General features: G+C 40.9%; 1 protein-coding gene across 1 annotated transcript in view; it reads left to right on the top strand.

Annotated features, from left to right (window-relative positions):
* The first annotated feature begins 223 nt into the window (after positions 1 to 223).
* The window catches only part of ZPBP (zona pellucida binding protein), a 36,758-nt gene continuing 25,333 nt past the window's right edge, over positions 224 to 11,648 (top strand). The window contains 3 exon segments of the mRNA XM_026072100.1: positions 224 to 277; positions 1,552 to 1,849; positions 7,843 to 7,923. Of these exon segments, the coding sequence (XP_025927885.1) occupies positions 224 to 277; positions 1,552 to 1,849; positions 7,843 to 7,923 (433 nt within the window).

Here is an 11,648-nt window from a genome sequence, read left to right as displayed (position 1 = left end):
CTGCATGACTTCAGTGACACCTGCAAAGGTTTGGCACTTTGAAAAAATTAAACTATGTTTATTTGGACAGTTCAATTCAGAGTATGGGGCCTTCCTTTACTTTATGGCCATGTTAGGATAAATTAGAGGCACAGAGCCTGATCTTTCTCTCACTTATGCTAGTCTCACATGGATGTAACTTCACTGAATTCCTAACTTGTTCTTGATCAACACAAGATCAGAAATGGGCCTAACATTTATTACAGTACAGGTTTATAGAAATAACAAATTGTACTCCGTAATTTGGAATTCATGGTGGTTTCCCTTTGCAGTAGTTTGCTGATGAAGCAAAAAAACAACAAAAAAACCTTCCTTTATTTAGGTCACAAGAACTAAAATGGATAGAAAGGCACAGCTGACAGTATGCAGTACCAGCATCATAAGGCTAAGCCAACAATACAAAAAGACATCGTGTCCACTTTCTATCATAGTTCTGCATTCAGGTTAGTGAAAAGAAACTTAACAAATTTGACTTTTGCCTCTAACAAGCCTTCAAAATGCCACATTAGAGTCTACATTTACTTACGCTCAGTAATCTCCATACCAGATATATCCAGTTTATACATTAAAAATAACATCCAGTGTTGCAAATCTACCTCTTCCCCCACTGCTTACTTCCTCCTGGAAAGCTTTAGAAAGCTAAGGCAGGAGAGGCTAAGGCATGGGACCCAGCTACGGCACAAGATGGAGGAGCATCCAAGGATTATTCATGTTTTGTTGCATTGATTTTGCTGAGTGAAATAAAATTAAAACATCTTCCTGGATTTTGGTGACAGAAATCCTTTTCGGATCATCCTGGGGAGCAAACTGGCCAAGCAAGGCTTTATTATCTCTACAGACAATTTTCAGAGGCAATGCATGCTTTAAAGAGGTATTTGGAGGAGCTGGTGATATGACTAAGCTAGTATTTTTTACTAGATGTCTACCTTTCACTTTGCCCTAAGATTCCTATGGAACAGTCTTTTTCTTTCTTGGATGTAAGCAGCTATTTTTCTTCCCTGCCACAGTAACAACATACCAAATTTTCTGATACAGAATTCCTCTCTCTAGCCTAGTAGGAATTATAGTAGGAATTAGCCATCTTTACGCCACAGAAACATGCAAACTTCCTGGGATCCCACTTTCTTAATTGCCTTTTTTGTGGTGTGATAACGACCATTGAGCCGCACAGCTATAAATGCTCATAACATTGACTAGATCAGCACAGTTCTTCAGTTTTGCAATGGAAACTTGTCTTTTTTTTTTTTTTTTTAAAGGAACAACTGCACTGAGCATGAAGCAAGTTTCCCGTGCCCTTTGCCACCCCCAGGTGCACTCTCTGGGTCAAGGTGCCCATCGTAGACCCTGGGGGGGTCTCCCAGGGGCAGAGGTGCGCAACGACGTGCCGCGATTACTGGATCGGGATTCACTATGTACAAGCTGGCAGCTGGATTTAGGACGGAGCTGCTGCCGCGGCAGATGTTTCCCTGGGGTTTGAGGATGTGAAAGCCTGTCCCCACCCGCTTTCGCCAGAGCCTGGCTCTCCGCGCTGGGAAARCCCCGCCGCAGGTCACGGCATGGAAGGCCGGAGGCGGCAGCGCCCCCCTCCCCCCTCCGCAGCTGGGGCCCTGCCCGCGCTCGTCGCCACGGCGACGGCGCCCGTTGGGGGCCGCTAACAGCCGGCGGGGGGGGCGCGCGCCGCAGCGATCCGCCGAGGCGCTGGCGGGGGGATGTGGCGCGCGGCGCGGAGAGGGGCGCGGCGCCGCCGCCGGCCGCCTCCCGGCCTGCCTCCGCGTCCTCGTTCTCGTCCTGCTGCAGGCACCCGCCGCAGGTACCGTGCCTGGCCGTTGCCTCCCGCCCCTGCGCTGCGTGGAGCGGCGGGGGTGAATGCTGTTGACGTTCCCGAGCTCGCTGCCTGCTTGGGCCTTTGTCCCTGCCCTCGTTTATTGTTTACACGGTTCCAGGAAAGCAGACGTGTGTGTCGCCGGCGGCATGTGCGTCCCTGGCCGCGGCCTGCCAGCTCTAACTGCCTGTGTCTCTTTGGGGTGGTTATTCAGGTGTGCTGCTCCTTAACGCAGGACTTTGCCATGAAGGCTGCGTCGGTTTACATTCAACTTCTCCCTGTGTTTTTTGTTCTAAATCTGCTAGTGCTTTTCCCCCTCATATCCACCACTGGGATTAATTTTACTTTCCTCAAGTGGAGGTGGAGATAGAAACTAAAGGATTAGCCAAGAGATCTTGTTCCTCAAAAAGGAACAGCGAGCGTGGGAGAAAGGGACGTTTCTCCTTTCGAGGTGCTAACGAAGCTTCATGCTTGAGGGAGTCAAAACACTGTTTGCGAGTTGTGTAGGCAGCGAGTCGCTGGTAACGTTGCTACTGGGCTGTAAGAGCGCTGTCTGTTTGCTGAAAAGGTTGTGAAGTGCTGAAATAGTTATGAACTAGGATACCGAGACTGCACACTTCTGGTGTAATATTGCTGATCTTGTATCCACAGTGCATAACTGCAGCTGTCAGCTGTCCCGGATTGGGAAATGCAGTCGCACAGCCTCTCAACTCCAGCGCTGGGAATGCCCTGAAATGACAGTCTCTGCTCCTTAGTGAAGTTTTGAATTGTGAGCATACTATATCACATAGGGTTTCTTGAATGGAAGTCTGGTAAAATTAGCTTATTTAATTTGTACATTAGTGTGCATATGTGCCAAGATCTTTTTATTCTCCCATCTGGTTATGATTGAATTTCACTAATTTCTTCATAAATTCAAGGTCTTTTCCGTGAGTAAGATTAGAGGTGAAGCTTAAAGTTCTTTTACTCACTGACAAAAAGGGGAAGCTTTATGCAGGTTTTCAGCATATATTTACTAAAACATTGCTGTTCCAGTATTTCTTTTATCTTAGGTTTTCTTTAATGGATATAATAGGCACTGTCATCTCCAAACAAGGCATTTATTGCAATTTATGAGTCATTCATGTGGTCTGAGTTTAGATTGAAGTAAAACATATGAACCTTTTTCTTTAAAGATTTTTCTTTTGTTTTGTTTTCCATTTACTAATGGTGACAGTTTAGGTTCACATGTTTTTCTTTAAGTGAATAATTAAACTCTTTGAGAACAATGTAGAGTATGTTTCTTAAAATGTCTTAATTACATGTGGCTTTTCTGAGCCATCTGAAGGGAGTATGCATCATAGTGGAAAGATACGACAGCTTTAAAGTAGCTTGATACATCATTAGTGGAAAAAGTGTCCCTTTTAAATTTAATTTATAAAATGTGTTAGCACTGCTGTAACTGTCAGAACAAAAATGTGAAGGCCTACTAGAAAGCAGAATCCTGTTCAGATATTGCAGAACGTTTTCAAAATGGTTAAACTTAACTGAGACAGATAAGAAACTGATGTTCAGTTTCTCATATATGACTTTTATAAGACTAGTAATAGAAATGGTAATATTTGTGCACACCACTTTCCATCAGTCAGCTTGGAAATGCCAGCTGTAATTAAAATACTTTGATATAGGAAAACACTTGACTATTAGCATGATTAAGCACAAATAACTGCTTTAAGTAAGTAGCATTGCTATTTATATATTCTTTAGGTGCAGAAGTCTCTCCACAAAAATTACTGCAAAACATAATTACATTAAAAAAAAACTTATAGCAATTACCGTAACTTAAATTTTTTTCTATCACTTCACAGAATTTTCATTTCTAAATAAATGAATTGAAACTATGCCAGTTGAACATTCTAGTAATACACTATTTTATTAATAAATAAATTGATTGTTTAATTATTTAAGGCTCATTTTAAACTATTTCCTGCCAGTGCCACTTTCAGACCAAATTTTTCTGATGAATTATTTTGAAGATGATTAATTTTGCTACTGTAGTGTTCCTTTTAAGACAAAGATATTTCTAGTAAGATATTTTATAAAATGGTGGAATTACTTTATGTGAATCTTAAATTCAGTGGGCATATGAATTAATGCTGATTTAGTCAACATTAACCTAAGCAGATTCTGTCTTGGGGCAGGATCTGGGAAGGTACCTCCTATTTACATGGCACTGTTGTAAATCTGAGGCCTGAAACAGRGAGAAGCAGAGGGGGCTCTGTGTATGTGCAGGTACAGTCCACCTGCTACTTCTGATCTGGAATTGATAATTTTCCCCCCTGGGCAGAATACCTGATAAATATGTGAGCTTCATTTCTCTCTTGCTTTTTGTGTAGAATTTATACTCCTGCCAAGTATATTTAAAATGTACCAAAACAGGGTGTTAGCATTTTACCCTTAACTCAAACTCTCCGCAGAATCTTTGGCTAGCTTTAGAGTCATATATTAGTAGTAAAGCTGTTGAATTTACTCAAGAACATCTTAAAATCACCCAATGAATCCTCAAGTAACATAGATACTTTACACGGCAAACGTACCCTTGAATTCTAGTAATAACAAGTCTTCTTGAATGGCTCTTCAGGCAACTGTGAAATTTGAATCAGGCCTACTTTGAACTACCCCAGACTTCCCTAAGTCTGACAGTGGTGTATGACTATCTTTCTTTGTCTGTATTTTTCTGCAAAAGGATCTGCTGCTTGCAGCTTGTTTATGACTGTATCAAGTACAAAGCAGTGAGGAACCAGACCCAATATATTTCTATTGCATCGGGCTGCTTTGAAAACTTATTTGAGGAATTGATTCAGAAATCTGATTTGTTTTTCTTAAAAATGAATGAAGCTTAACTTTCCCCACTGCCTGTTAAGTGCAGTTGCAAGTTGAAGAGGAAGAGATGGAATATTCTTTATTGAGTTAAAAATGCAGTTTAAACACTTTTGCTGTCCTTTGTCTATTGTCCTTTGTTGCTCTTTCTTTGTGGGACTCTATGACCTCTTCCTACTTTTTCCCCCTTATTTTTTGTGATAAGTTTAATGTGGGTCTGTTTAACCTGATCATACAAACTCTTAAAATAGAGGGTGAGAATGGGAAGATAATTGCGCTAGAGACTGATAACAGAAAGTGCTATTTAAATTCCAGGTGATTAGGAGGACAGCAAAGGAATTCAAGTAGGAAACCTGAAAAAAGGCTTGAAAATACTTTAAAAGTCAGTATAAAAAGTGAGAGAAGGAGTATATGAGGACTGGGATTCATATGTGGACAGAAACATTTACTTATTGAAATGACTGCTATGCAAATGAAGTATGTATACAAATGAAAGAACAGCATTTAAGCTTTCTCAAAATCTAACATGCACGGTCATTGAAAATATCAAAGAATAATCCAAAAGTCTTATGTATCTTCCTTCAGTAACTACATTGTTCCACTTTTTCTAGTTCTTTTATATAAATAGTTCAAGAGCTCCATCTTTAGGTTTAAGTTATTATTGTAAAAAAAATTGTTTCCTGTGTGCATTGATTAAATACCCCCTAAACATCCCATAAACAGTTTATACCTCCTCTCACATATGTCAGTTTGCAGTGCTTCACTTTTTTAGGTGCATTTGTTCCTTTTCATAAACTTTGAAGACTTTCCTGTCTGAGATTGTTGTTTTCAGTTTTTCCCCGATAATAATTTATACTTTTTTGGTGGGTTATGTTTTTCATTTCCAATTATGATATATAAATCAACCTAACAGACCATAAAATATTTACTGATCATGTGGATAGATAATAGTGGCAAAAGGAATTTAAAAAGAGGATGTTTTTCAGGTAGGATTTATAATGTTATATAAATTAGAATGCTTTTATTAAAATCAAAACAGATATGCTGATTTTTGTCAATGGAGAATCTGATCCTATGTTCTTTTGGGACCTGAATTTTAGTGAAAAAGTACTTTTGTTTCTGTCAGTGCAACAGAAATCTGAAAGATGTAGCATGAATATTCTAGTGAGAAAATTTTAATCCATGCTAGTTAAAAAATAATAAAAAACACCCCCCAAAACAACCTCCAAACCATGCAGAAGGTCCTTGGGGAAAATGAAGTTACTTAAAAAATTTTACTCCTCAAACAAAGTTGTAGAAGTGGCACACAGTAAAGAAAACACTGCAAAGTAAATCAAACTGTTAATCACAGAAATCCATCATACATGAGGCTGCTCCTGCGATTATCTTCTCTCAGATTTTGTTCCCAAGTGAGGTGTTATTTTTTCCTCCTGCCTAAATATTTTGAATAGAGCATTCTGCTTGCATTCTGAAATGACAAGTATAGACAGTTCTTTTTATCTTACCTTGATTATCTTGTCCTGAAAGCTGGAGGATCTGCCTTGCTTCTCTTTTTCATAGCAACACTGTAAGGTAGAGAAGTATGAGTACCAATCGTATATTAGATGAGGTGAACTGATAGTTTCCCATTATTGCTCAAGTCGAGATAAATTAAAACAAAGCTGGGACTTGAACCCAGATCTCTTGTGCCCCCAACAAATGCCTTAATCTAAAACCAGTTTACCAGAGTATTTGTTTTTGCTTTTACTTTGTCAACTTTGAAATGAAATTAGCAACAAGCATTGATCTGGTGTGACATAATTGTTTAGACCATCTTCATCAAATAATTGCTACTAATGATATAGTCATTATTTTATTGCTGCCTTTGGTATTAAAGGCTTTCTGTTCCTGTATTACTTGCTTTCTTTTCCAGATTCCTCAAAAGAACAAGAAATCCCAAATATGCCTTACCTCCTGGTAACTCAAGTTCCTTCCAAACAGGAGGTGGAGACAAAGAACACAGAATGCTGAGCAGTTGGCTAGCCATTGTTAGCTTTCTGCTGGCTTCAGTTCTGTATTGCCTGAAACTCTGTAAAACAAGCTTAGATCTGACTTGAACATGCCCAGCTGAAAGATACTTCAGTTTTATTTCAGAACTGTTGTATGTCTTGCAAAGCTTTGCAGTTAAAAAAATTGTTTTAGTTTTTTAATCTCTATTTAAAATAGAAGAAATGCAAATTAAAATAGCCATAAAATTTTTCTGTAGTAGGTTGTTTTGATTTAACTGACATTGTTTTTAATGTTCTAAGGTTATATGCTAGTTTTGCTGTTATCATTTGAAAAGCTTCCTGGGGAAATGCTGCTACAGGTTTACTACCCTGCCAGAGAATATGAAAGCTTAGCCTTTGAAGCAGAAACAAGGGGAATCAAGAAAGGGATCGCTTAACTGCTTTGTTATATAGAGCTAGTCATGCTAAGACTTCCTTCTAACCAGTAAATGAACTGCTTATTTAACAGTCAGTTTCAGCTTAGTTGCTATGTTAGTACACAGCTTGATAAATGTATGTTCTACACCAGCATGAGTGCACTTGATTCAGCAACATTACCATGTGTCTCATCACAAGCAGATGAGAATTTGTATCAGATGAGCAAGAGCTGGTTCTCATCCAYTGCTCTTTAATATAACTTATTTTTTATGTAAAAGTCATATATATCAAATTGTACTCATTTTAAGAAAAATCACAGTAATAACAAAAACTAAGCTCATTAATTCATTATTAGTAAGTATACAGATAAACATCCTGATTGACGGTATCACAACAATGCAATTACATTTTTATTCCTATTTTGGACAGTGTTTATCAAGTAGGCTCTATTTAAAATGTGTTAGTTCTCTTGTAAAGCTTATGAATATGTTTAAAGCTAAACTTAAGCACTGTTCATAATACCGATGCTTTTCTGTATCAGGTCATTATTTTTTGTCACCTTAATGGTAATCATACATGTGTAAGACATGAGACAGATATTAACTTAGTTTCTGTTGAAAAACAAGTCCATCAAGGGTATAGATTAACCTAAAATACGTTTGCTTTTCCAGGTAAATTTAATTGTTGTATTAATGTAATTGTTTTATCTTTTAACAGTTCAATCCTCAAAGAGATTTTTAAGAAGTGCAGGGCCAGGAGACAGTAGCTTAAAAATAGTGGGATCTATCATATTTCCAGGTATTTTTCTTCAAAATTTTCAGTTTTTTCCTGTGAGTGTGAGAACAATAATATGCAGGTTTCATGAGGGCTATCAGTGAATAAGAATGGAGAACAAACCTCAGGCTAAAACAAAGTCCTATTCCAGGAAATGCACATAGTTCTTTGTAGCACATTTCTTCAAAATTGACTATTGTATAGGAAATCAGCACAAGTAATTTCTTCAGATTGATCCATACATAAAAGCAGTTCACAAACACAGAATAGCATTTGTCAGCCAGGGTGATCAAACAAACATATGGTTGGGAATTTATCAGTGAAGAGTCTTTACCCAAATATGCAATTTTTTTTTGAAAACTAAATTTATGTGGATATTCCTTCAGGTTCAGGATAGAGCTTCTTGTTAGGGAAATATCTACCTTAATGGAGGTGATTGCCTGGTGATTGTAGTGCTTCATTGTAAAGTGGGAGATCTGGTTTCAAATTGGTGGTTAAAATTTTTAAAATTCTTGGTTTCATACAATACAAATGAAAATGAACTCAGAAACCTGTGTGATATTTTCCCCCCGGGGAGCTCTATTTACAAAACATATAGTCCTTTAATTTCCCATTTATTCCTTGCACCATGCTGCTGGCAGCTGGGAAACATGATTTCACTTCCTTCTCTCTCCCAAAACACAAACATACCAAAACAAATGAAAGTGCTTCTTTGAAAGCTAAACAAAATAAAATGTACTTGCCCGCCCTTAAGGGCAAGGCATTTTCAAAGTATATAGAATACAAAGGTTGGAAAGCACCCCCCTCTTTTTTTTTTTTACATTATTGCTTTTACAATATTTACACTACAGACAGAGAAAGACTCAAGTTTCTTCTGTTTGAACTAACTCCAGAACCAAAGACAATATACAAGTATCAGTTGTGCAGCACAATAGTGAACAGTCAGTCTTACCTGAAATAGTGTCTTTGCATTGTAGTATGTTACGCAGACATACCACAGGCTAGCAATGGGAGCTCTACATCTCCTTCTGTTAACTCATTCAGCAGTGTGAATATGCACAAATTATCTCTAAAACTTCTGCTGTTTGGGAGGATAGTGAAAAAAGAAGACATGCCTTGACTTATTTTGGTACAGATTCTTAGACCTGTTAAGTTTTGTCTAAAGATGAAACAATTCTGGAAAATAATTCTGTTTTTAAAGATTTCTCTTGGTTAGTTTATATTATGAAAGGGAAGAGATAAGCTATATATAGAATTTTGCCACAGTAGACTATTATTAAAGTCAGTAGGTTAGTAAATTTGAGGAAAAGTATGAAGAATTTACAATAGAAAAATACAGATCACATTTGCAATTGCATTAACATGTAGAGTTCAGAATTAATTTTCATGCTTCAGGGTAAAAAATGAAGTATGCCCTGTAAATTATTTTCATGGCATACTGCTGTACAATTGAAAAGATATACTTTGCTGTTTTCTGCAATGTAAGCTGTTGTAAAAAGCTGATTATTAGATGAGATGAACATATCTCTTGTTCTTGAGACTATCAAAATTCTAAAGTTATTAAAAGTGGTATCAACTATAATTATATTAACTATCACAGAGCAGCTAACAGAAGCAGCGAACAGACGCAGCAGTTTGCGCAGCTGTGTTTGGCCTCTGACTAGAACTTGAGGATCTTGTTGGAAGTTGTGGGCTTTCTGAGGACTCCCGAGGAACTAGAAGGTGATTGCTGTGAACAGGAAAGGGGAAGCTAGGCAAGGACAACTGCAGGAGGCCTTGACTTCTCCTGGGAAAAGCTTGTGGGAAAAGCTCTAGCTAGGAGTGGCTGCTGCTAATGAGCTCTCTTGGTTGCCCCTGACCAGAGGGAGTTGGGGCCTTTGATCCCAGTGGCCCTTGATTAGGGCGGGTCAAGCACCCTCTTAGCCAGTGCTAGGGAGAGGCCTATATAAGAGCCAGGCCTAGAGCGCAGCTCATAGAGGCAGCAGTTTGTGTGGAAGGGTGTGTGAAGGAGCCTTTGTTTCTGTTCCCTGTGGTGTACGCTTCCTCAAGTATGGTTGTGACACGCCGCACAGTGCGTTCCCCAGTGGCTGTTGGAGTTGCTGTGTCAGAGGCTGGGACCCAGACCGACCCTCTGACAGTAGATGCAGCTCTCCAGGTGTCAGGCTGCAGGGAGTGCTTGGGGCCTCTCCGGGAGGCCTGGGCTGGCAGTCAGCTCTCCTGCAGGAGGTGTGCTGCTGTTGATGAGCTGTGTGGTCAGGTAAGGGAGTTACAGGAGGAAGTCAGTAGGCTGCATAGCATCCAAGAAGCGGAGCAAGAGATAGGGTATTTTCGGAGACTGTGCAGCTTTGGGAGTCCCAACCCCCCACAGCAGTGGAGTTGCCAGAGGGCTCTGTGCCGTGTGAAATGGTACATCATAACACTGTGGAAGAAGGCTGGAAACTGGTCACTGCTCGTGGGAGGAGAAAGGCTCCTTCTCCTCCCGAAGACTTGCAGCTGAAGAACAGGTTTAGTGCCCTCCAGGATGAGGAGGAGATKGGCATGGCTGCAAGGGAAGTACCTGGGACAACAGACCCTGTGCCCTGCCGGAACACCCGGAAGAAGCAGCGGGTGATTGCTGTGGGGGACTCCCTGCTGCAGGGGACAGAGGCAYCTATCTGCCGACCTGACCTCATGTCTAGAGAGATTTGTGGCCTGCCAGGGGCTCATGTGAGAGATGTCATGGAAAGACTGCCAAGGCTCGTCCATGCTTTGGACTATTACCCACTGCTGCTCTTCCATGTGGGCGCCAATGACACCAAGGGCAAACTGGAGACCATCAAGCAGGATTTCGGAGCTCTGGGGATGGTAGTCAAGGGTCTGGGAGCCCAGGTCATCTTCTCCTCAATTCTGCCAGTGAGGGGGATGGATGAGAGGAGGAGGAGATGGACTTTCCAAGTTAATGACTGGCTGTGCCACTGGTGTTGGCAACAGGGTTTTGGTTTCTACGACCATGGGACCCTGTYTGAAGATCGRCAACTGMTGGSRAGAGATGGGATCCACCTCATGAGGCGGGGCACGCGGGTCTTTGCCAACAGGTTGGCCAACCTGGTAAGGAGGGCTTTAAACTAGGAAAGATGGGGGAAGGGGAGAGTTATAGTGACAGGGTAGCTGGCAAAAGACAGCTCAAGTCAGGACGCCTCCAGCAGGTGAATGCAGCCGGGGAAGTGCACATGGGATGTGGCTATGGAGGATCCTCTGGTATCCCTCCTGGGAAACCTGCATGCTTGATCACCTCTCTGAAATGCCTGTACACCAATGCACGCAGCATGGAGAACAAACAGGAAGAACTAGAGATGTGTGTGCGGTCACAGGGCCATGATCTCATTGCCATTACAGAGACATGGTGGGATAGCTCGCCTGACTGGAGTGCTGTCATGGATGGCTATGTGCTTTTTGGGAAAGACAGGCCAGGAAGGCGAGGTGGTGGAGTTGCTCTCTATGTGAGAGAGCAACTGGAATGTATCGAGCTGTGCCTAGGGGTGGATGAAGAGCGAGTCGAGACCTTATGGGTAAGGATTAAAGGGCAGGCTAGCATGGGTGACACTGTGGGTGTTTACTACAGGCCAGCTGATCAGGAAGAGGAAGCTGATTAAACCTTCTACAGACAGCTGGAAGTAGCCTCATGATCCCAGGCCCTGGTTCTCATGGGGGACTTCAACCACCCTGATATCTGCTGGAGAGACAACACAGCTAGGCACAAACAGTCCTGG

The sequence above is a fragment of the Apteryx rowi genome, unplaced genomic scaffold (assembly GCF_003343035.1).
Source record: "Apteryx rowi isolate R43461 unplaced genomic scaffold, aptRow1 scaffold_337, whole genome shotgun sequence".
NCBI classification, from domain to species: domain Eukaryota; kingdom Metazoa; phylum Chordata; class Aves; order Apterygiformes; family Apterygidae; genus Apteryx; species Apteryx rowi.
This window is presented reverse-complemented; position numbering and strand designations above follow the sequence as displayed.